Source organism: Helianthus annuus, chromosome 6 (assembly GCF_002127325.2).
Source record: "Helianthus annuus cultivar XRQ/B chromosome 6, HanXRQr2.0-SUNRISE, whole genome shotgun sequence".
Classification (NCBI taxonomy): domain Eukaryota; kingdom Viridiplantae; phylum Streptophyta; class Magnoliopsida; order Asterales; family Asteraceae; genus Helianthus; species Helianthus annuus.
The window spans coordinates 6,154,849-6,181,509 of record NC_035438.2 but is presented as its reverse complement, the minus strand read 5'-3'; the positions used below and the strand labels follow the sequence as shown (position 1 = coordinate 6,181,509).

At 35.3% G+C, this 26,661-nt stretch overlaps 3 protein-coding genes and 1 long non-coding RNA gene across 4 annotated transcripts; 2 read left to right on the top strand and 2 right to left on the bottom strand.

Annotated features, from left to right (window-relative positions):
• Positions 1–6,225: 6,225 nt before the first annotated feature.
• Positions 6,226–8,449, bottom strand: LOC110864489 (endoglucanase 1). The gene is made up of 5 exons (XM_022113565.2): positions 8,208–8,449; positions 7,677–7,886; positions 7,410–7,610; positions 7,235–7,327; positions 6,226–7,159 (listed from the first exon to the last, which is right to left on the bottom strand). The coding sequence occupies exons 1-5, from the start codon at positions 8,415–8,417 to the stop codon at positions 6,392–6,394; spliced, it is 1,482 nt and encodes a 493-aa protein (XP_021969257.1). The 5' UTR covers positions 8,418–8,449; the 3' UTR covers positions 6,226–6,391.
• A 7,791-nt stretch (positions 8,450–16,240) lies between these two features.
• LOC110864490 (endoglucanase 1) lies at positions 16,241–18,449 on the bottom strand. Its single transcript, XM_022113566.2, has 5 exons — positions 18,232–18,449; positions 17,681–17,890; positions 17,414–17,614; positions 17,239–17,331; positions 16,241–17,162 (listed from the first exon to the last, which is right to left on the bottom strand). The coding sequence occupies exons 1-5, from the start codon at positions 18,439–18,441 to the stop codon at positions 16,404–16,406; spliced, it is 1,473 nt and encodes a 490-aa protein (XP_021969258.1). The 5' UTR covers positions 18,442–18,449; the 3' UTR covers positions 16,241–16,403.
• A 2,174-nt stretch (positions 18,450–20,623) lies between these two features.
• On the top strand, positions 20,624–22,327 carry LOC110863695. The gene is made up of 3 exons (XR_002549294.2): positions 20,624–21,677; positions 21,784–21,935; positions 22,015–22,327. It is a non-coding gene; the product is annotated as an uncharacterized LOC110863695 (long non-coding RNA).
• A 3,417-nt stretch (positions 22,328–25,744) lies between these two features.
• Positions 25,745–26,392, top strand: LOC110944308. The gene has a single exon (XM_022185971.1). The coding sequence runs from the start codon at positions 25,745–25,747 to the stop codon at positions 26,390–26,392; it is 648 nt and encodes a 215-aa protein (XP_022041663.1).
• Positions 26,393–26,661: the final 269 nt, after the last annotated feature.

Below are 26,661 nucleotides of genomic sequence, written 5' to 3'. Positions count from 1 at the left end.
TCCCATTTTTACTCTATATACACTAAAAATCACTATCTTTTCGCTCTTCTTTTCAATTAAATAATATTTTTTAACATCTTTATTATTACATTTTCTCTCTCTTTCACTAAAGATTAAGGATGAGATCGGTACGATACCGGTACCGTACCGGTACCGATACCGTAAATACTGTTACCGAAATTAAAGAAATGTGGATACCGATTACCGTACTGTATTTATAGATTCGGTACCGGTATTTTGGTACTTTACCACATTGGTACCGTTTTGGTGTCATCCATCGTTTTACCTAAAAAATATCATGTGCAACCCATCCACCCGTTATTAACTAAACTAGAGTAATATAAAGAGAAATGTAAACAAAAGCTAAACATATTAAGTAATAACAAAATCAAAAGGTAAACATCCATGGATTCGACTTTTAACATCCAAATTCTAACATGTCTAAAAAAGCAATAAAATTGATTAAAAATAACCAAACAAAAGAAATCTGATATTGGTTTAATCTCGCTATTACCGATACCGGTACCGTTTATGATCGGTACGGTACCCATATTTTGATAAAATATCTCATCCCTACTAAAGATGGTGGTGCACCAACATTGAGAGAGAGAGAGAGAGGGGGGTGTTTGTCGGAGTAGAGAGTGAATTCTAGTTTCAATTTTATTGAAACTTTTGATAAATAACATGCTATCTTACAAGATAAAATTCACAAGTGATCCAAAAAAATTCCGCATGGCAACATTATACAATAAATATATACATCTTACAGGATAAAGTTCACAAAAGTTACTAAAAAAATTCCTCATGGCAATACAATAAATACATACATCTTACAAGATAAAGTTCACAAAAGTTAAAAAAATTCCTCATGGCAATACAATAAATACATACATCTTACAAGATAAAGATCACAAAAGTTACTCAAAAATTCCTCATGGCAACATTATACAATAAATATATACATTTGCTTTAATCATCGGATTATATCAATAGCTTTGCTATGAGTGGAACTAAATAAAAATTTTATCATTTATTAAATCTACTCATCCCACTATTTAAAATCAATAAACCTCATTACTAAGATATTGAAACTCTCTTCAAAAGTCATAGTACTAAATACTAAGAAGTGTGTCATCTAACTTCATTCACAAAGAAATGGTGTAAGCAATTATATTGGGCACATTTGGCTTCAAGTTCTTATAATACAGATAGGAAAAACTTCTTATAATAGTAACAAACTTTTTCATTTCCTCCACTAAAGTCACTCTAATTTTTTTAGTTTTTTTTTTCTTTTTTTAAAGTCACTCAACTTTTATTTGTTCTTCTAATATTGTGCAATTATGGTTTTTAGCATATTACACTTTATGATGTTTCAGATAACTTTCATTCAATTCTTAATATTAGTGTGAAATATGTCATGGCCAACACATGGAACTAGAAAAGTTTAAAATTAACTAGTTATTTAAAAGAAACCTAAATTCAGTGGACAGTGAGATTCAACTTCATATCAAGCTAGTGAAACACAAAACAATTCGAAGGAATTTGAAGCTTACTGTCAGGGTCGGCCCAAAGGAGGGGCAAGGTGGGCGACCTCCCTAGACCCTCAGATTAAGTATCTTTTAGGTAGGGGTGTGTATGGATCAGTTTAGGTCGATTTTGACCAAAAACCATAACCATAACCGATCGGTTATGATGGTTATGGTTATTTGGTTTTGATGGTTATAGCGGGTCGGTTATGGGTGGTTAACCGTGTATTTAGCTTAGCTAAAAATAACTTATTTTTTTTAACATGGAATAAATTGTTATTGCATATTTGTATATATTAGTATATTACATAGTATTAAAGAATACATATAATCTATAATATTAATACCATTATTATCGAATATTCAAATAAAGTGATATGACATTCCATAAGTTCAAATAAACATTCAAATAAAACCACAAAATGATATGACAAATCCATAAGTACTAAAAATCTTTAGTCAAAAATATCAAATATTAAAAATATGATGAAAAGTCCTAAATCCTACAAAGATTTATTACATGTCGGTTCGGTTCGGTTATGGTGGGTATGGAAAAAATGATAACCATAACCGACCCGCTACTTTCGGTTTTCAAAAAAATCATTAACCGACCTACCAGTTTTTTATTTGGTTCGGTTTTTTCGGTTCGGTTTTGTTGGCTAATTCGATTATGGTTCGGTTAATTCGGTTTTTTGCACACCCCTACTTTTAGGGGCCTGTTTTTTCTGTTCGCCCCTGAATTTTCTACAGCGACGACCCTGCTTAATGTAACTCAATAGAAATCCGAATTCAAACTAAATCCAACACACATTGACAAACATCTCAAATATTATCCCAAATTCCCATAATCATCAATATCAAACTTTGCAGAAGGTAAGTATAAAAGTAAGTAAAAGATAACCAAAAAGAATTTGATCTGCGACAAATTCTTCGAATGGTGATACCATTGCATGGAAAACGGAAGAATTGTAGAAAATATTGCCTATTATGAAACTTGGGTATATCATTCCTTTCATGAATTGGGATGGAATCTTAATGGAATTTGAATGTTAATTATAATTTCTATTTTGTTGGTTTCAACAAAAAAATGAATGGGAGCTAAACAACAAAAAAAAAAAAAAAAAGAATCTGCATTTCAATTACATCCAGATTCCATTCCATTGTGTGAAATAAACAGCCATAAATTCCAGATCAAATTTCAATTCGTGCGTACATTCCAATCAATTACATTTCACGAAACGAACGCTACCTTAGATTTATGAAGAAGAAAATTGCGAGTGTTTCATATGAAGCTTGCAATGATTTGAACTCACACGACCTTTGTTGGGGGCAAACGAAACATCATTAGTTCATGGGTGTCTTTTATATTCACCTTATTGAAGTTATAGATGTATTGATAGTCTTTTTAAATCATACTTCTAATAAATAATTCCAAATTATGTCACATAGGAACACCTTATCCTCCCTCAAATAAGTATTGTTGCTAAATCTTAGTTAAGTTGAATATATAGTTGATATCTATAAATCAAACTGTATTTTTTTTTCAACGATATTTGATATTTTTAAGTTAATTTATCTTTAAGATTATTATGTACACTAAATTTATAAATTAAAGATTTTTCTTCAAATAACACGTGCAAATTGTCCCGTTAAAAAAAGCTATTAGGGAAGGCGGGCTCGTGCGTTATAGTATCACGGCCACCATCCATCACGCGTTATATCCCACCGCCGGCAACAAGTTCAACGCGTTAATCTTCAATGAAATCAAATTTTCGTTATCTTTATCACGCGTTATGATTTGTTTTGGGAGGGTATTTGTTGGTTGGGGGGAAATTGTTGGGTGTGGTGATAAGTGATGACCACCCCCACTAAAAAAGGTTGTGAGTGATGAAAAAATGGTCGATGACATGGCGAAACTTGATTGGTGCTTGTGAGTGATAAATTCTATCACTAGTGAAACCCCCCCCCCCCCCTCCCCTTAGTCTCTTATTTTAGGCATAGTTACTGGATTTAACATATGAAATATAATTTTTTTTTATTAAAATACAACATAACTTTAGATAAGAAGAATAAATATCAAACGAATTGTTAGACAAGGACAATAAAGTTACGAACGTTAATAGTAGATCTGTTTAAAATGTTAATATTACATAAGGATGATAGAGTATGCTAGAAAGATTATACATGTGTCAAAACAATTTTACATATGTTTATTCCATCTCAACAAAATGGATGTCCAACTACATATTTAATCAATAAATCCGTTTTTAGGTCATGTGGTTATTATTTATTCACTCGAATTCTGCGCCTGCACAGCATTAAGAACAAGTTAATACCTAATGCTTATAAGTATGCCTTAAGTTTTGGAACAACCTTTTATTCAAAGAATCTCTCAGGCCTTAAGTTTGGGCCCAGGCCTATTGTCAATAAGTAACCAAGTACGAGCCCGCATTTTCTAAAGCCTAAACTCATTCCAATTAATTTGTTAGGCCCTAAGAATCTCTCTGTTTCTCATGCCCTAAGTTTGACTCATGAGATAATATGGTTGATGAATATCAGAATATGTGGCCTAAAATAAATCCAACCGCAATTTCTTATAGGGTTAAAAGTTAAAACTGGGCTCAGATATCTTTAGGATTGCAGCCCACTATTGGATCCAGGCCCACAAGTCTTTTTTAGTTTAATTTAATTGCGAATTAAGTTAACATTAGTTTGATTCCATAATCAGTCAAATCTTTGTGTAGTATTAGTCACATGTTCCTCGTGGATACACTATCTTACTTACCCTAACTTTTAGAGTTAATCGTGATTTTGAAAAACTTGACAGCAGACTTTAAGTATATGGTATGGTGATTGGAAAATGATGGAATATAAACAATTTGCGTCTTATCGCACATGACGTCATCAAGTTTAATGTGAAATTCCATTGCATAAGACTGAAAGAACAAATAAAAAATGAGTGATTTTAGGGAGATAATGTTTCTCAAATGACTTTAGTTGAACATGCACACTAATAACATGTCTTAAAAGTTGTAGTTCAAGGTACAAGTTTGGTTGTGACACTATTCTTTTATAGCCATAATAAGGAGAATAATAAGTCAAAGCAGGTGGGTTGAGTTAAATGATTTGTTACCAAAATTATTTTATTTTACAATAAACACGTACGATAATATATTATATTATAAATAAGGACAAATTGCATATAATGAAAAAGAAACATAAAAATTATAATGCATGGAAGTGTTTTAAATGTTTTTTTGCATTATTTTAAGGAAGAAAATAGGGATGATGTTTATACTTTATAGTTTCTAGTGAAGTTAAAGTCTTGAGGGGCTCTTGTTTAATAAGAGTGTTTCGGGTGTATGTCTATTGAGATTAGGCAAAATTTCCTTCACCCAATCGTGTTATGCCATGTAATTTTCCTTCCATTCTTGTCTAATGTCCATAAAACATAAGGGGTGCATGCCTAAAATGAGATTAGGCAGACTAATTTAAAAAAAAACATGTGATTGGTTGATTTGGATATGGCCCCACCACTTACCCTCTCCCTCTTTGTTGCCGCTCGACAACTTCTCCCCAAATTATCCTCTGCAACATCTTTCCCGCTCGGCAAAAGGGTGTGTGGCGGTGGACTCCTGATCGGCAAAAAGGGGTTGCCGATGGGTTTGCCTAACCCACCCCGAACACCCAAAGAAAGTCAAAAAGGTTGTGCAAAATTACTCCTTAATATAATAGATTACATATGTACATGTGCATTTTAATTCTCAAAGCAAATTTACTCGTTTACATATAATAGATTACATATTTACATGTGCATTTTAATTATTTGGACATAACTATAAAGGACAGAGTTTCCTTCCATTTTGTTCTACACCTGGGACCCCTGGTAACGGTTCTTGTTTTATATACTGATGTAATTCATTAAAAAGAAGAAGAAGAAGAAGAAGAAAGGTTTTATAGCATAAGTTATCTTTGAAAAATATGTAATGTTATATTTATAATCAATAACTATAATATTTGTTGAAGTATGTATTACATATTTTAAACTTAGTAGCTCTTCATTAAAAGAAAACACAACAACCAAGGAAACAATTATACACAAAATGATAAAGGAAAATTAAGAAAATTTAATTAAATTCCTTATTAGTGTTTTTCCGTACATGGGGTATTTATAATTATAAGGAATATTAATTTTTAATAATCCAAACTATTCGTTGTTGGCCCTTAGTAGCACCCAATTTTAAAAATAATATACGTCTTTAACCCAATAATTTTATAATATACTACTAGATCTAAGGCCCGCAAGTCTAGTACCCAACTTTAAAAATTTAATTAAATTCCTTAGAACCCTTATACCATAAATAACATATATTTTTGACCCAATAATTTTATTTTCCTAATATAACTTTCGTTTGTAAGTTTTTTTAGTAATAAAAACAAAATAAGCATATGAGTTTTTATGAATATGGGCGCAACATCACATCACCACCACCATTTTTTGTTCGTTCATTTGGGTCGCTACAGCACGTCACGGTTTTTTCTTCTAATTGTTACATTTTAATTTGTTTTTTGTTGTTACATTTTGGAGATGAAAATGGAAATAGAAAAAGTAAGGGTTTATTATGGGAAAGAGGATGGGGATGATTTGATTTATTTTCTTCTTAACATTGCCAGTCATGTGATTTTTCAAACTTTAATATTACACAATAACGATGCAACTTTCTTTTAGTTCACCAACCAACAAGTTAACACTGCTACAAAAGCTTAACTAATAACTACCCAAGGATATGGGATCATACATGCCATAACTACTAACTAACATCTCAGAATCCTCAAACATCCTATGGTTAACATCAAACCTTTATTCAATGTCCTGAGAAGAAAGCTGCAGCCCCAACAAACGGAGCATTAATATAAGTAGCCGGTTCCGATTGGCTATAATTGCCCCGTTCATCGCCATAGTTATCGTTACTATCCGGGCCCCCCACAATCGCGCCCACAAGTATATTCGGGTTAGGCGATTGGGAGTTTAAGTACTGATGTCCAGCGTCACAGGATATGCGGTCAGGATGATCATGAACAGATGGTACAGATGATCCCCTATGGTGGATTCGCGTTGGGTATTTGTCCCCAAATCCAACCATATACGACATTTTCATCGGGTTATCACCCAATATGTAGTCGATCTGCTTCTTCGCTTGTGTTATAAGCGTCTCTGATGTAACCATCGACGACCCACAAGAAGCGTGACCACCGTTTGAGTCTAGATACTTGGCGTATGTTAGCAAAAGGAACGAGGAGGTTGTAACGTACTGGAGATTGCTCTGGCCTTGGCCTTGTTTATAGTAAAACATCCCGCCTGGTGTATATTGCGCTTGCGAATTCGGTGATCCTGGAATCAATGAACAAATGTAGTTATCCGAATGTTGTTTATACGCCTGAAGTTCGCCAATATTGTCTACGATAAAGCCTTTTGCGAGGAGAACTTTGGTTGCAGCGCGTTTATCATCCCAACTGAAGGAAAAAACATCATCATACGCACCCATAACGTGTCCGTTTGATTGAATGTAGGATAAATACGAAGCGTCCTGTGACGCTCTATAGATCCACGCTGCGCCCCACAACAATTCATCCTAAATTCGTTAAGTTCAAACGTTAGTAACTCGAAAAAACATGTTGTGGGCATGTAATTATATCATGTATCTTACATTGTATCCGGAGTACGAACAGTAAAACGGGCAAACAACCGAACTAAGCGAGTCGGTGTATGAGCCTCTATACTTGTCTGCCAAATCAAACACCTGATACATTTGGTTACATAATTAGTATACATTATTATTAGTATTTAATAATGTATTTGAAATAAATGTTACATATACATACACTCTTGGCTGTTTGTAGTAATTTATGTGAATATGCTGAATCAGAATCTTGAAACACAATGGAAGCAGCAGCCAGTGCGGCTGCGGTCTCTGCAGCCACATCAGACCCCGGGTTTTGAGCGGACACTTTGTATACATTACGCGGTGTATCCATATCTTCAGGCCTCTCCCAACACTGATGATCCGAATAAGGTTCACCCACCTGTTCAAAATAGGGTTAGAAACATGTAAACTTGCATGTAACATTATGGTGGTCGCGCATTTTCACCTGGACATATAAGGTGCCAGGGGTGGCTGTGGCCGCTTTCATGAGATAATCGGAGCTCCAACGAAGAGCGTCTTTCGCGTTATCTAATTCGCCTTTCATATTATCGCCGAATTCGATGATACTCCATGCAAGCATTGTGGTAGTGAATGCCATAGGTAGTCCAAACTTGACATTGTCACCTGCATCATAATACCCTCCAACTAGGTCCACCTGATAAAATAATAAAAACGATATTGGTAAATAATATTTTCTGTGTATAAAATAGTTGAAACAACTGATAAAGCGTTAATAACTATCCTAATATTCAAACTAGTGATTATTTAACTCAAACGGAATATATGTGGTTAAATGACAATACTATCCTCATGTGATATGCACATGAGGGGATTTAACTAGAAAAGTTAACTCCGTTTGAAGGAAAGGACACCGACTATTGATATGTTTAAACGTAAAGGAGAGAGAGTGTAATTTTTATAGTTAAAGGACACCGTCTAATGAAACATTAAAACATGACGAAGTGTGTAAAGGTACATTGGCAGAAGAGCCGTCGTTTAAGGCGGAATCGGCTCTCCATGAGAGACGTTGGTTAGTGGGTAACTTGCCGGACCGTTGACCCTCGAAAAAGAGAATGGATTTGGTGAGTGCATCAGAGTAATGTTGGGATGTGAAAGCAGAAGTGAAAGAGGAAAATGTGAGGGTGAAGAGGGTGAAGAATGTAGCACAAGAGTATGAGTGAACCATTTTGATTGGGTGTGAAGAAGAAGGAGTTGGGGTGTGATTTATAGGTGTTGGCCGATAGTATCCCAAAGATATTATTGGCATATATTAGTGCAAATATTGTGTGAATATTTTAGTTATTTCCCATTTATTATAATTGGTAGTTTACCTAGAATAGAAACCGTAAATTGCTCTCTGTATTGTATATATCTTGTCTTTGTATCATTCTAAAGGATCAAGGAATTTGTTAATCTTACAATAGGGTGAGTGTTGGGTGGTTGATAAGTGAAATCACGGGTTTAACTACTGCTAAAATTGAGCATGAGTGTAATGAAGACAACAAACGAAAAGGAAAGAATCCTATTTAAGAAACAACCGTGACTTGTTTCGAAATTTGGATACGAGTCAATATCACTATCATCCTTAATTTCTTTTTAAATCAACGTTAAAATCACATAACATGGAATGTTTTCTCATGCTCTCATTTTACTAAATTTAGAGATTTAGGGTTGTTTTTTTTTCAGCTTTTAACGGTTTAACGGACTCCTGATAGTTCAAGCCTCTTACTGGTTCAAACAGTTTGTTTTGTGAGCATATGTCTGAACGGGTAAGACATCTTATCTAAATTAGTCAGACATTTGCCTCTCTGAATGGTTAACCATTATACTGGCTCTTAATGGTTTAGAACTTAATAGTTCAACACTTACCAATTCAAAAGTTGCCTACATATATACAAGGATGGCAATGATACGAAATTCCCATAATTTTTGAGTAATTAACGGTTGTGTAACTGTTGAGTAATTAACCATTGGGTATCGTAACAGACTATTGGGTATGAAGATGGAATTCTGCCAATTTTTGCCTTAATTTCATAAATATAATGCTATTATTTTCTCCATAAATTTAGAAAGAAAAAAAAAAATCTCTTTTTAAAATTACATTCAAGTCTTGTTTTGTGAAAGGTGTGGGGGAAAAAGATATGGCCCTGAATATGGAGAAACTTTAGCAAGGGTTTCATGTTGCATGTGCCCTGCCCCTTGCTCCATCCCTATGAACAGACAAAACCCGGTTCGACCGTTCGAGTCCGAAAAAAAAACCCCTTAAATTTTGAGAAGTGGGTTATGTTATAAATTTGTATATCTGATAAATAAGTAATCGGGTGCGACATATTTCAGCTGTCACAGTTTTGTGAATCTAACATTTTTTTCATGTTTCTTTTATTTCACCCTTTGTATTATGTTTCCTAATTTAGAAAAGTTATTTAAAACTTCCTTATATGTAATTTCAATCATGTCTTAATCAAAATATCGTTTTATAATTTCTAAATCTTTATTATTAACTAATTCTAACTTACGATATTAAGAAAAAAATAATATTAATATTGTTATTTTCAACTTCTTCTCTATAGTGATTAAATGGGCACGTCCCCATTATAGACTGGCGGTTTGCCGCTTCACTTCCAATTTCTTTCTTTTTGTTATCTCACCAGTCTTTCGCTTGACCCCTTAATTGACCCGTACCATAGGCCATGTATTCATCTTCATCACAATGAGTCCTCTCAAATACTCCCTCTATATCGCTTAGCCATCGCTGGCATACTATTGGGTCTACCTCCCCATTATAGACTGGCGGTTTGCACGCCATGAACTCCTTGTATGAACAAGGCTTTCGTCCTCCGGACTTTTCCTTCGCTAGATTGACACTATCTTCCAATTTCTTGATTCTCTCATCCACTACCGACAGAACCGTGTTTTGAATCTTATCGACAAAACCAGACAAACTATTTTCGATTGCCTTTCCAACCTCCTCGGCAATCACTTCTCTCATTTGCTCGGTGACTTTTGGCACCGCATCATCATTACCTTTATCCGCCATCTTTAATACTGAAATGTTTACATCAACAGTTAAACATTTCATTTAGAACATATGATTTACTTGTTTTGGTTTAATCAAGTTCATGATTTGTTTCAACCGTTCTTGTTTAATGCACTTCCCGTGTTTGAGTGAGTTTACACACTCTTTTCGTGCATGTCAGTTCATGTTTCATTTCTATATTCACAAAATCTACTTAAAACAATTAACTCTTACCGGATGCTTGATCAAGCTTGAACCTAACACACTTTATTGACAACCCTTAGCTCTGATTACCAACTTGTAAGACTCTTCTTAAAATAACCGAATTAATAATATATCACATGCATTTAGTACAAAAAATTCGAGTTTACAAAATGTTTTCATGTTTTTAAGACCATTCATGATCATAATATTCAAGTTATAACCCTACAATTAAACATTCAAGACATGACTTCAAGTGTTTACATAGTACTTAAAACAAAATAGATCAAGTGCGGAAGCTTCGTTTAGTGTGTTCGATTCTTGATAATTGCTTGATCGCCATCCGGATTAGATCCACCATCACCTATGGTCAAAACAATGAAAATGATTAGTTTTGACACTTTAAAAATCAAGTGTAAACAAGTTATGTGCTTAAACATGTCAAAAACAACAAAATCTCTCGTTTTGGGATGGTCGCGCCGTGCGACGGAGATAAGAGCCGGCCGTCGCGGCCCGCCACCACCGTGGCGTCGCGCGACGGTGATCTGGTTTGGCCGTGGCATAGAGCTACGGTCAGATTTTGATAGAATGTTTCTTGGCTGGAGCTACAAATCAGCCCAGCACCCTTTTTCTCAATTCCAAACTTTAAATCGACATAACTTTTGACTCGGGCGTCCGTTTTAGCCGATTCTTTTTCCGAGGCGACCGTAATTTAATTACGGACGCGTTTATCAACACGATTTGCATAAAAATATCATTTCAAAAGCAGTTGGCCTATAATTTGTCTCTTGTTTATTTGACCCATTTGTTTACAAGTTCCACAACGTTGTCACTTCCGTGACTTAACGGGTTTTCTTGTTTGACTATATTCCATAACAACTAACTAGAATAAATATATAACATAATGTAACGAAACCATAGGTCGCGTACCTTGCACCCTTCAAGCGTGTATCACCTCCGGCTTGTCCACTTGACGATCCGGATTCTTTACCTAAAGAGTTCCATTCACAACCAATTTAGAACTCTTTTATAACGAACAACGGACAATTCATTATGATATTCAAATCTGCATTTTTGTCCGATCTTTAACATTTTATTCCTCACTTAGGCGTTTTAACAAACACCTAGCTGGTCAGATTTTTACATAATCATTACTAGGTTCTTGACATGTTATTTTCAACTTCATTCACTTCAATTAGGCCATTTACACATTTTTAACATCAAACTTTCTGAATTTAACACCTAAATTCAGTTTTCACTAGAATAGCAAATCATAATCCTAGTGTTTATCTAATTTCTACAATTTCATTAATCACTTACAATGGTGATCACAAACCCTACAAGTATACAAGTATGATGCAAGGTTTTTACAGGAATCATCTAGGGTTTAACCCTAGACATCATATTACTTCTAATTTCCTCCATGCATCATATATTCAAGCTCAATTTTTGATTTTCTCAATTAACCTAAAACTGAACAAGAATGAAAACACCATGTCACAGTTTTTTTCTTCTAATTGTTACGTTTTAATTTGTTTTTTTGTTGTTACACTTATATATTGCAACATCATACCGTTTAGTTCATACGAAGATTCCATGTCACAACGCACGGTGAGAAAATCCTAGTTTTTTTATTAAACATTCATAAAGGTTGAATAGTAAAAACGTTATCAGTACAAGTAAAGTGTAAACTAATTGTTTTAGATTTTTTGGTTTCTTACGCAAGCAAACCACTATATATAGTTGTTTTAGATTTGTATGGCTTATAACAATCAAAAGACTGAAAAGGGCTTCAAAATTTTTATTTCGCTTTGGGCCTCTTAAAAAGTTGAACTGACCCAGCGTAGGCGGACAAACTTGAGATTTTTAGTACGTGAAGGATGTAAGACTACAAGGTATGGTGATGGACCATCCTTGGAGGATGATCCGCCACGTAGGCGCCACGTCATATTCCTCCCAAAGATGGTCCATCCTCCAAAACTAGAGGGCATGGTAGGATGGTCCTAGTCATAGTCCTCCACCACTTTTTATGTTTTTTTTATTTATTTTAGTATTCTATTTTTTTAACATTTAACAAATATACTAACAAAATATTTTCATTAATATTAAATCCACATTACATAAACATAAAAAAAAACATAAACTTAAAAAAAACCAAAGACTTAATAAAAATAAACATAGAATTAAATAATTTGATGTTTTTTCATGATGTCGTGTTGTAATTTTTTCAACATCGAACGTTTCGGCTCGGGTTCGTCCTCGACATTCATCGATATTATTTCCCATTCCTTGAGCCGAATTTTTTCATCGGAAATTCGGATTTTCTCATTCGCCAATCGGACCTTCTCGCGTAACTTTTCTTCCGATACACGATGTAACAACTCTTACTAAAATTAATACTTAGTATGATAATTATCCAATAAGGAAACCCTAAGTGAGACACCCAAGTGATTCTGCATAAACCCTAAAATTTTCAGAACAATCGGAATCAGGATCAGGGCCCCTAAAACTCAGGGGGGTATTCCCTACTTGACGATTATCCTCTTAACTCGTTGTCAAAATCAAAATTTTTGAATTTATCAACTCAGCAGGCCTAGTCCCACGCGTGGCAACCCTATGACCCTTAGGTGTCCCTTACGGACCGTAAGGGAATAGTCTTACGGTCCGTAAGCATGTCAATTTTGGTGTATAAATAGCAGACCTTGGGACTTGAAATCAGAAGTTAAAACGACGTAAATTCTCGTTGTATACGTCGAGTTATAGCCGAAATAGTCTCCAAATCACTAATTAGTATAGCAGGATGCTGCTACGATGCCGGGTATTAACTCGATCGCTGTTCAATTCTTTTCTTTCCGTCAGCTTTTATTTTTGTAAATAATAGCTCAGGATTATACCCTCTAAATCCCTAAACTCTGCCCGTTATTAGGGTAATAACTCTGATCACTGGTACGATACCTTATCCGATCGATTGAAACTATCCGATGGATGTTTAAGTGCTACTCAAACTCGGGTTATACTTTGTCGTTCGTCGTGATTCCGACAGGATGTTTGAGTGTCGCCCGAACTCGGGCTATACTCTGTCATTCGTTGCGAATCCGCTGGATGTTTAAGTATCACACTTTGTCATTCGTTATGAGGGTTTCTATCTCGTGATTATCGTTAAAGTTGAATTGAGTTAATACACTAATACGAGTTCCATTGTGTCTAGAAATTAGAACTCGTAATCAGGGAACTGCTAGAATACTTAATAATTAAATAAACTTAGCAGTTAAGTTAACTGAGTGGATTAATTAATCTGTTAAATAAGATTAAGTATGATTAGTTAGTTAAGCAAGATTAATTAAGCTAAGCTAGATTAATTAAGCTAAGTACGATTAATTAAGATTAAGCAAGATTAATTAAGCCAAGTAAGATTAATTAATCAGCTAAGTAAAATTTATTAAACACCTAAATAAATAAATATATATATATAAATATATATATATATATATATCTAATAGATAATATCAAAGGAAGGTGCTAGGAAGGTGTAAGAGGATAGATATAAGTAAATATGGAAGCTTCCTAGAAGATGTATAGGTAACTTCCTAGAAAAGTTATAGGTAATTTCCTAGAAACACAAAGGAAACTTACTAGAACTTTCATACTTCTTACCTATAAATAGGAAGCTTAGGAATTCATTTTCCTTTGCTCATTTCTTCTATTCTTCTCTCTATACGTTGGTGTTCTAACCAATAATCACCAAACCGATGTTCTGTCCGATTGATTCAGGAATCAACTAACGAATGCCAAAGTGTTGTACTTTGTGAATTTCGGTAAACGGAATCCAAAGTGTTATACTTTGTGAGTTCGTTAAATAGATGCCAAAGTACTATACTTTGTGAGTTCGTTAAACGGATGCCAAAGTACTATACTTTGTGAATTCTGTTAAGGTTCGAAGCTCGTGACTACCGTTAAGGTTTGATTTGGGTTTTACACAAATACGTATTCCATTCTGTTAAACTATATGTTTAACTACCAGCCACACACTTACAATTAAACAAGCTATTAAAACATCAGAAGATCCAGAACAATAAAGTATACGCTTAATTATCAGAAGATGTAGAATCAAGAAGCTTGTTAAATCAATACTGCATTCTTATACTGTGAGTCATTCTCTTTTTATCAACTGTTTTACAATACTCCAAATTATTTTCAAAGTGTTATAATTACAGGGATTAAGTCGTGGTTATCTTGAATCACTGGCTAGTGGGGTATTGTGCACATTACTAATTTTCTACCAGTAAGGTTCATTGACCTACTAGGGATAATCATCACTATTTGGGTTCATTGACCTAATAGTGGTATGACCATCGTCACCATTGTGACAGAGCGCCAGATAAAAATAAGATAGAAGCCATTGTAATCGCTCTTAATACTGTGAATTATAGCAAATGCGTCATTTTCAGTAAAATGAATGATTCACTCAGTATTTCCCTTCTGACAAAACCTTTTTAAAACGCGTTTCAGGTAATTACAGTAGATTGGAGTAAGGATTGGATCCGGCACTGAAGGACTTCAAGAAGTGGCTTATTTTATTAATTAAATCAACTTAAGAAATATTGTTTTTGGGTTTATCCCTTATTAAAAAAACTACCTTTGTCAAACATGGAATTATTCCATCTATTTAAATAAAATCCAGTGTTTTCTAAACTCTGATATTTTTCCTAACTCACGGTCCTGATAAAATTTCCGCTGCAATGTTTTCAAAAATAACCACCGGTACCGCTTGGCTGCTCGCGACTCCCGATTCCGTCCAAGGTGGGTCGGGGGTCGTGACACACGACTTTTTTCTTCGACGGCCCGCTCCTTCGCCTTTGACTTTTGGGCCGAGACGTCGTTATACATTTTTAAGTGTTCCATAAACTCAACCATGTTCGGGTCCACCTTTTCCTTTTCTTTTCCCTTGGCCCGCTCCTTCTTTGTTTTGTCTCGGCCCGTTGGACGATCCGGTTCCCGTTTCCGATGTTTTTTGACGTTTCGCGATCGCCACCTCGTTGGGAATAGGCCTATATTTTGGTTCGTCTTTTACAACCATCCACGCGCGAACGTGAGGAAAGTTGGTATTACCATTCTTGTCCTTATACTTTTCCAACGCCATTTTGAACACATCGTCGTCGTTCCACCCGCTACGACGGTCACTTGTATATAATTTATTATATTCCTCGCAAAACCTATTGATGGACGAGTTCATTTTCCGCCACTTTGAGGAGACCGAGTCGACATCTCGATACGGGCCTTGGTCCATAAAGACGAGTGTTGGAATGAGGCAAACGCGTTCGATGAATATTGCGAGAATTGGTTCGGTTCTCGCATCGGATAATATCCCGGAACCGAGAAAACATTAAGTTGGGTCGGATTGTTGGGATTATTCGGGTTGTTAGGAGTGTTCGGGTTGTCCGGGTTGTTGAACGGATCCATGAAAAAGTGTAAAAAGGTTTATAGTGGAAGAAGGTTTATAAAATAGTAGAAGAAGGTTTATAAAAATTATGTGAGAGAGAGATGAAATTTTGGGGTGAATTTGGTGATTGAAAGTAAAAATGGAAGGTAAATATATATATTTAAAAAAATCTGACTGTTTGGTATTATTCAAAATTTGGAAATTTTATTTTTTATTAACGGTCGAATTCTTTAATGATGGGCCCCACTTTTTGGACCGTCTCAAACGGCGAAGAAGAGACGGAGACGCCGGGACGCGCGGGGGGGGGGGGGGGCACGGTGTAGCGTCCGTTGCCGGACCTCGACGGTGTGGGGACGATAACGATGCAACTTTTTTTTAATTCACCAACCAACAAGTTAACACTGCTACAAAAGCTTAACTAATAACTACCCAAGGATATGGGATCATACATGCCATAACTACTAACTAACATCTCACAATCCTCAAACATCCTATGGTTAACATCAAACCTTTATTCAATGTCCTGAGAAGAAAGCTGCAGCCCCCACAAACGGAGCATTAATATAAGTAGCCGGTTCCGATTCGCTATAATTGCCCCGATCATCCCCATAGTTATCATTACTATCCGGGCCCCCCACAATCGCGCCCACAAGTATATTCGGGTTAGGCGATTGGGAGTTAAAGTACTGATGTCCAGCGTCACATGATATGCGGTCAGGATGATCATGAACAGATGGTACAGATGATCCCCTATGGTGGATTCGCGTTGGGTATTTGTCCCCAAATCCAACCATATACGACATTTTCATCGGGTTATCACCCAATATGTAGTCGATCTGCTTCTTCGCTTGTGTTATAAGCGTCTCTGATGTCACCATCGACGACCCACAAGAAGCGTGACCACCATTCGAGTCTAGATACTTGCCATACGTTAGCAAAAGGAACGAGGAGGTTGTAACGTACTGGAGATTGCTCTGGCCTTGTTTATAAAACAACCCACCGGGTGTATATTGCGCTTGTGAATTCGGTGATCCTGGAATCAATGAACAAATGTAGTTATCCGAGTGTTGTTTATACGCCTGAAGCTCACCAATATTGTTCACGATAAAGCCTTTTGCGAGAAGAACTTTGGTCGCAGCGCGTTTATCATCCCAACTGAAGGAAAAATCATCATCATCCGAACCCATAACGTGTCCGTTTGATTGAATGTAGGATAAATACGAAGCGTCCTGTGACGCTTTATGGATCCACGCTGCGCCCCACAACAATTCATCCTAAATTCGTCAAGTTCAAACGTTAGTAACTCGAAAAAAACATGTTGTGGGCATGTAATTATCTCATGTATCTTACATTGTATCCGGAGTACGAACAGTAAAACGGGCAGACAACCGAACCAAGCGAGTCGCTGTATGAACCTCTGTACTTGTCTGCCAAATCAAACACCTGATACATTTGGTTACATGATTAATATACATTATTATTAGTATTTAATAATGTATTTAAAATAATTGTTACATATACGTACACTCTTGGCTGTTTGTAACAATTTATGTGAATAAGATGAATCAGAATCTTGAAACACAATGGAAGCAGCAGCCAGTGCGGCTGCGGTCTCAGCAGCGACATCAGACCCCGGGTTTTGGGCGGACACTTTGTATACATTACGCGGAGTATCCATATCTTCGGGCCTCTCCCAACAATGATGATCCGAATAAGGTTCACCCACCTGTTCAAAATATGGTTAGAAACATGTAAACTTGCATGTAACATTATGGTGGTCGCGCGTTTTCACCTGGACATATAAGGTGCCAGGGGTGGCTGTGGCCGCTTTCATGAGATAATCGGAGCTCCAACGAAGAGCGTCTTTCGCATTCCCTAATTCGGATTTCATATTATCGCCGAATTCGATGATACTCCATGCAAGCATTGTGGTAGTGAATGCCATAGGTAGTCCAAACTTGACATTGTCCCCTGCATCATAATACCCTCCAACTAGGTCCACCTGGTAAAACAGAAAAATAAAAAATAATAATAAAAAATTAAAAATGATATTGGTAAGTAATATTTTCTATGTATAAAATAGTTGAAACGACTGATAAAACGTTAATAACTATCCTAATATTCAAACTAGTGATTATTTAATTCAAACGGTATATATGTCGTTAAATGACAATACGATCCTCATGTATATGCACATGAGGGGATTTAACTAGAAAAGTTAACTGGGTTAGAACCAAAATGACACCGACTGTTGATATGTTTAAACGTAAAGGAGAGAGAGTGTTAATTTTTGTAGTTAAAGGACACCGTAACATTAAAACATGACGAAGTGTGTAAAGGTACATTGGCAGAAGAACCGTCGTTTAAGGCGGAATCGGCTCTCCATGAGAGACGTTGGTTAGCGGGTAACTTGCCGGACCGTTGACCCTCGAAAAAGAGAATGGATTTGGTGAGTGCATCAGAGTAATGTTGGGATGTGAAAGCAGAAGTGAAAGAGGAAAATGTGAGGGTGAAGAGGGTGAAGAATGTAGCACAAGAGTATGAGTGAACCATTTTGATTGGGTGTGAAGAAGAAGGTGGTGGGGTGTGTGGTGATTTATAGGGTGAGTGTTGGGTGGTTGATAGGTGAAATCACGGGTTAAACTGTTGCTAAAATTGAGCATGAGTGTAATGAAGACAACAAAGAAAAAAGAATCCTATTTAAGAAACAAGCGTGACTTATTTTGAAATTTGGATACTAGTCATAGTCACTATCATAATTTCTTTTTAAATCAACGTTAAAATCACATAACATGGAATGTTTTCTCATGCTTTTTTACTAAATTTAGAGATTTACGGGTTGTTTGTTTCATATCTTAACGAGCTCTTAATGGTTCAGACATAGACCTCTTACTGGTTTAACATTTAATGTTTCAGACTGTTTGTTTCGCGATCAGACGTTTAAATGGTTCAGACCTCTTATCGAAATTGGTAAGACATTTACCTCTCTGAATGGTTAAGAATTATACTGGATCTTAATGGTTCAGACATCCACCTCGTACTGGTTTCGCACTTACCCCTTCAGAAGTTACCAAACAACCCGAAATATACAAGGATGGCAATGAGACGGAATTCTGATTATTTATGAGTAATTACCGGTTGTGTACCTGCCAATTAGTAATTAACCATTGGGTATGAAGATGGAATTCTGCCAATTTTTGCCTTACTGTCATAAATTTAATGCCATTATTTTGTCCATAGATTTAGAAAGAAAATCTCTTTTTTAGAATTACGTTCAAGTCTTGTTTTGTGAAAAAAAAAATCTCTTTTTAGAATTACATTCAAGTCATGTTTTGTGAAAGGTGTGGGGGAAAAAGATATGCCCCTGAATATGGAGAAACTTTAGCAAGGGTTCCATGTTGCATGTGGCCTGCCCCTTGCTCCATCCCTATTAACGGACAAAACCCGGTTTGAGTACGAAAAAAACTCCATCAAATTTCGAGAAGTGAGTTATGCTATAAATTTGTATATCTGATAAATAAGTAATCGGGTACGAAAAAAACCCCATCAAATTTCGAGAAGTGAATTATGCTATAAATTTGTATATCTGATAAATAAGTAATCGGGTGCGAAACATTTGAGTTGTCACGGTTTTGTGAGCCTAACATTATTTTTCAAACCCTTTGTATTATTACAGTTTTGTGAGCCTAACATTACTTTTCGTGCTTCTTTTATTTTACCCTTTGTATTATGTTTCCTAATTTAGAAAAGTTATTTAAAACTTATATGTAATTTCAATCATTTCTTAATCAAAATATCGGTTTTATAATTTCTAAAAATGTATTATTAACTAATTCTAACTTACTATATTAATAAAAAATAAATATTAATATTGTTATTTTAAACTTCATTCTCTACAGTGATTAAATGGGCATGATTTACGTTTGAAGAAGGAATTATTTTGGCGTAATTTGAGGAATTATTTTGAAAAACTCCGTTAACTTTGTATATAAACTGTATAATTCAACTGAAATTACGAGTCAACAATCTTGCAACAACCAATCAACATCCATAATATCACATGGAGAAAGTTTAGAGACTTACACAACAAGTGTATCCTTAAAATATTAATAAATTCCATAACAAATAATACAATATCATATGAACTTGATACAAGTTCATACACCAAGAAACATGTTAAGTACAGAAAAAAAAAAAGAACAAAAAATGTTTTGTTGACACGCGGTTTTGCCAAACAACCAAATGATGGCTCCGGCGCTTCCTACTTTCTAGTCCGACTGGCCTGTCCGGTCTGGTTTTGGAAACAATGCATGCATATCTAGAAAACTTGTTATTATGGGTCACGTTGCCCAAACATGAAATGTCTTCCTTATTTCATCAACTTATTTTGTTGCTTTGACTTCTAATTTGTCCCAAGAAAAGGTGCATGTATCTAAAGATTATTCAACATGTTACACCTTCTAAACTAACTACACTACAAACGCCCAAGTCACCACCCCGGGTGGGCTTGGGTTTCGGCGTGGCCCGTCTGGCGTGGGATTCAGACCGGGCGTTGGGTGGGGCTACCCACATGACATGGCGGAACCTCATTGGCCAAGAGCACTAGCCACGCCCCACCATACCCCTTTGAAATTGACTTTTGGTCTTGGGTGCCTCATACTCCACGTGTCGCACCATGCCCCCAACTCACGCCCCACCATACCCCACAGTCTAAGTCATCCATGTATATTTGTCCCCTTTTTTAGATAACCACATGAGTCAGAGTCACGTATGTATCTTTGAGACTATATATATGTGCAAAAACTAAGGTAACGCTGGTTTATACTCCATAATTACTACAAGTATGAACTTATTAACTTAATAGTTGCATCAAACGGAGTTAAATACCCACCCTTTAGTATGAACTTAAAGATCCCGTATCTTCCTAGTTGTCCAGTTCCCCACAAAGTCTTTAAATTTTAACTTTTGCCCATAAAAGGCAGTGCTGTATATTTTCATGGATCCCCCATTTCTCCTTTACTTCAAATTCTAGTGGTGTTGTATAAGTTAGTGGTCAAATTTGCTATTGTAAAATGGCAGGATGAGGGGAAATGGGCTGTTGGTTGATGTTTAGTTAATGATCATGTGAAATAATACTTCAAATTTTATTGACGTTTAACATTCTTTTCAGTAAAGTACTTTAAGGAGGTTTCAAATTCACATTCAAATGTCTATCATGTCTATAAAATGAAGAAAATTAACATCTTTCTAGAAGGTTACCACTTCAACGCTTAAATCAGTCATTTATTAATGAAGAAAATGACATAGTATCTTTCAAATATGATGGCCCTCTCCTTGTATGGACATCACCCATCTTTTATTAGACAGGGAAAAGCCTAATAATAGCATGTTCATTAGTAGCTTCTTGTTGTATACTTATTATTATTTGAGATTTATCATTTTGTACTTACATTGTATATTATTTTCTATCATAGGGTTTGTCAATCTTATATTATCTATCTGATCCTTCTTGTTCTATATGCAGGGTGCATACATTAAGAATGGTAGTAAAGATAATTATGCTCATGGTGGTGGTAGTGATGGTGGTTGTGGTCTTTGTGGTGGAAAGATAAAGCAAGTTGCATAAGGGAAACACATTGATAGTGACATTGTTATCGATCTTGATCTTAGTGGAAAGATAAAGCTACGGATGCAAAGCGTAAAGTACCGGATAAAGGATACAGTTTTGATATCCTATGTGAATTTCTACCTGATGGGATGCCCCTTGAGAAATGGAAACGAATGTGGCTGTAAGGAATTGAATAATATGTTTTTATTTTTTATTTCCTATATATATATTTTAGTAAATATCTTTACATTCAACACTTACAATTTACATTACTCCTTTGTATGTAGGACAAACAAGCGGGTAAAACAGTTGGATACAAGAAAGTATTCTTACAGACCCACGCCACTAAGAAGTGCAAAAAGTGTTACAAGATCAGGAGATGAGCGAAAATGATTTTGATTCATTAGAGTTTGTTACCAACCGTGCAAAATGTTCATATGTAAGCTCTCTTTTATCATTTATTTATAGTTATTGTATCACTTTTACCGGTTGAAAATATTAATTTGATAAAATTATAGGCCGCGTACACGTTACAAGTAAAAAAGTTGTATGGGGACAAGGATTGCGATGGTTTAGCCGTGTAGTCGAGTCTGCTTCTTGAGTGTAAGGGTCGTAAGATATTCGGCATAGGATCTTCTGATCCTGTTTTTGTGGTGATTAGAAAACCATCTTCCAGAACTTGCGGGTCATACGATGATACCCCGACAGTCGCATGAGGTATCATTATTGTTCTTGTTATTTTAGATATGGTCAACATTTTTAGGACATACCTGTTAGTGAAGGTAATAGTTTACGCCTAATTGTTGAGAGACTATTGATTTTGAGGGAATATTTTTGCCCCTAATTGTTAAGCTAATAGTTTATGCCTAATTGTTAAGTATCTTGTACGCTACATTGAGAACACACTTAGAGAACATGTTATGGACCTAGATTTTGTTTTTAATTAATTGAGTACATTGTATTGAAGGTAGATTGTTGTTTCATATATGGCAGTGGTTTTGAGGTTTGTATTAGGTTTTAAATAGGAAGTATGAGTTTGCTGATACGGGTTTGTTGTTTGCTGATATTGGCGGGTTGGGTTGGGTCACATGTCAAGAAGGGTTCGGGTCAAAATGGGTTGGGTCACGTGTCAAGATGGGTTCGGTTTAAATTTTATTTTCTATATATATATATATACACATATACATCTATATACACATACATACGTGAATTATGAAATAAAATGTAAGTATGTAACAAAGTGACACAACTCGTTGGTACATTTTACATTATGAATGCGTGAAATTTCACATGGCCTTAACGATTTTCCCTTATTTTTGGATGACAAAACTAGCGGGTTGGGTTGTGAGTCAAAATGGGTGATATTGGTGCGGGTCGAAACTGTTGGTCTTTATGAGATTAGCGGGTTGGGTATGGCCATTTTGAAATAGAACAGATGTAAATAAGTAGGAAATAGTGTTATTCACTAGATGATAATAGGTTTGATCTAAGGCATTTAACATTAATACGATATTTGAATATTGTATTATTGTTAAATGATATGTGAATTTTGACACTATGTTTTGTTAATATGTATTAATTATATCTTGTTGTACAACTTTTAGCTTCAAAAAGTTCAAGCGGAATTAGAAAGAGAACGAGAGGCCTGACAAAACACAGAATCCCGTTTCGAACAATTTCAACAAGTGCGCGAAAAAGAGCGGGCCGACCAAGCGGCATGGCAAAAAACTATGGAAGACAAGCTGAAAAACATCGGAAATAAGTAAAAACTCTCGTCTTGTTAAGTATTGGAATGTTAAAGGTCGGATTAGTGCTTTTAATTAGGATTTTTTGTGCATTTTGGAATGTTTTAAAATTTTTGGAATGTTTGGGAATGTTGCTTTAATATTTTTGGAATGTTATAGAATTTTGCTGCAATTATTTTTGGAATATAATAGTAATTTTGCTGCATTTTTTCATAAAATTCGGTTTTATTTAATTTCTTTAATTTGTTACAGTTTGTCACAAATCTGTAGCAAATAGCTGCAGGATTTTTTTCTGAGTTGTAGGTAATTTGTAGCAACCATCTTTTTTGGTTTGTAGGAATTTTGTCATAACCTTTAAATTTTGTTTTTTTGGTTCGTAGGAATTTTGTCGTAACCTTTAAATTTTGTTTTTTTTTTGTTTGTAGGAATTTTGTCACAAAACTTAAAAAAAAACCATCTTTAAGTTGTAGGAAATTTGTAGCAACATTAAAAAATATATTTTTTTATTTGTAGGAAATTTGTAGCAAACTGTTAAGAGAAAGTTTTATAATTTTGTAAGAATTTTGTCGCAAAATAAAAATGATTATTCGTAATTATGGATAATTTTTCTCATTAGTGTTATTAATTTTAAAAGTAAAATATCACAAAATAAAATACAAAGATAGGCATAATTGTGGAAGAATTGTAGGAAAAACATAAAAAACTGGTTTGTAGGTATTTTGTGGCAACGTTTGCGACGATAGATTTTTGTCGAAAATTTGTGTGAAATTTTGTAGCTAACCTTATTTTCGACAAGCTTATTTTGCACGAAACTTTTTGTAGCAAATCTGTAGATAAGACCCATTTCCTACAAATTTGCTACAAATTTGGCTGTCACAAAGTAGGCAGTTTTCTAGTAGTGTTTTTTAGTATTTAAATTTCTAAAACTTTTTTAAAACATGTATAACATACGAAACCTATAAATCAGATTAACTTCTAATTTTATTTCTTTATTGAAATAAATCCACTCAAATTAATGCACATATCAGTAACCTCCACGTTGTTTGTCATAATTGTCGGGAAAAAGTACTGGATACATTATTTATTTACATTTTTTATGATTTGGAGCACGGGGATTAATAATAATAATAATAATAATAATAATAATAATAATAATAATAATAATAATAATAATAATAATAAATATCATCTCCTATTTTCAACAAAATAGTCAGGGGTTGTTTGGTAGCCTCTGAATGGTCATTAAGAGGCTACCTCTTAATGGAACCATTACGAATTTTACCAATGAGAAGGTAGAAGAATGTGACATGTGATGATTTACAATTCAGAGATTACCTCTTAACCATTCAGACTTGAGGTTACCTCTTATTCATTCAGAGGTTTTAAACCATTAAGAGATAGCATCTGAATGGTCATTAAGAGGCTACCAAACAGCCCCTCACCCATTTTAGTACTTCAATTATCATTTTGAGTTTTTTAATTTAAGAGAAAATAATAGCTAGGCAACCCGTGGTTCTCCTTTATAACACGGACAAAATTTCTTTTGCGTTTACAAAACATGTGGTCGCACCACCTTGTCATGACATGTAGTGTGATACGATCGGTTTACACCCTATGAAGCAAAAGTTATTTTTTGGCATAAAATAACTGCAAAAGGAACATTGTTTTGACATAGAAGTGAGAGATATTTGCACAAAAGTACCTTTTGAGACATTGTAACATTTCTATTGTCCATGGTTATGTGAGCTAGGCAACTTGTGGTTCTACTTTTACACCGGCGAATTTGCGCTTACAAAACATGACTTCGCACCACCTTATCATGACATGTAGTGTGATACGATCGGTTTGCGCTATATATATGAAGCAAAAGTTCCTTTTGGCATAAAATGATCGCAAAAGAAGATTATTTGACATAAAAGTGAGAAATATTTATGTAAAAGTATCTTTCGAGACATCGTGATATTTTCATTGGTCGTGATGATCTATAATGGTTAAAATTTTAACTTGAACGGTAAATAAGTCACTTGACTATTTTATTTAAGGGTCCTGCTAGCAGTGGCGGATCTAGAAAATCTTTATAGTGGCAACGTTTCAAAGAAAAAGGGTAACGAAATCGAAGAAACGTCAATTTTTTCCCAAAATTCACACTATCGTCGGAGCGTTAAGGGACAACGTGGGTTACCCCTTGCTAAGAGGTAGATCCGCCCCTGCCTGCTAGGCTGCTATTCCCACAAAGGTTGTTCATCGAATTCTCAAAACGGCATTTGAAAAACGGTGTGAGATTAGCAAGCAAAGGGTGTGGGTATAGCGTACCCTTAGTAATAAAACTACCACATCGGATATAAATGATAGCAACAAATTCCCAGCGGTATATCGGTTGGCGCAGGACAAAAATGGGACGATCAACTCATACGGGTCAAAGGAAAGTGGATCGGTTAGGTGGGGCTGGCTTTGGGTGAAGAATCCATGTTCAGACCAAGAATGGAGAGAGATTGGAGAATTGATGGGCATACTTCAGCAAGTGAAGATCACAGAAAAAAGGGATGTGTGGAAATGGGCGAATGACTTCAATGAAGGATACTCCGTTAAAGCAGTCAGAATGGAACTTGCAGGTATGCAAAATGCAACAAGGACGGAACAACATTTTGTCTGGAATTCGTGGGCGCCTTTGAAAGTAAATTATCTAGCATGGCGAGCAATAGAAGGAAAAATAGCTAGCAAAATCGCATTAACGAATAGGGGATGCAACTTCGAAAACTTGGTGTGTGATCGATGCGGCCTGTACAATGAGGATACGAATCATATACTCGTGGGATGCTTATGGGCAAGAACAACTTGGTGGCATGTATGTCGGTGGATCGACATCCAATTCCCTGTTGCGGCTGAGTCGGTGAAGGAAATTTTGGTGTATATGCAATCCCAAATCGGATCGAGGAGATGGAAGAAAATAATAAATGTAGCGGCCCTTGCAACAATTTGGAGACTATGGGAGGCAAGAAACGCTATGGTTTTCGACGGCAACTTCGTTCCAGTTAAGAGAATAGTAGAAAATATTAAAGAGGATGTATATGTTTGGTGTACTTATCGATCCAACCTAAAAGCCCTTGCATGGGAGAAATGGGTGGAGTTTGAAATTTTGGAACTTTTGTAATCGTGAAATTCCAGCTTCTTGCTGGGCTCTATATTTATATATAGATGTTGCCGTTCAAAAAAAAAAAGAATAGACTCTTTCAAAAAAAATATATATATACACAAATGCACATTAATTAGGTTTAATTATTATAACTGAAAAGGAGGGATAATTTTTTATGTGAATTAAATGCCTTATATTTTTCAGTTTAAAAAATAAAGTCTTAAAAACAGTTTGACAAACTCATCTATTCTCATATGGTACATACTCAGATCCAACCAGCAGCCAAT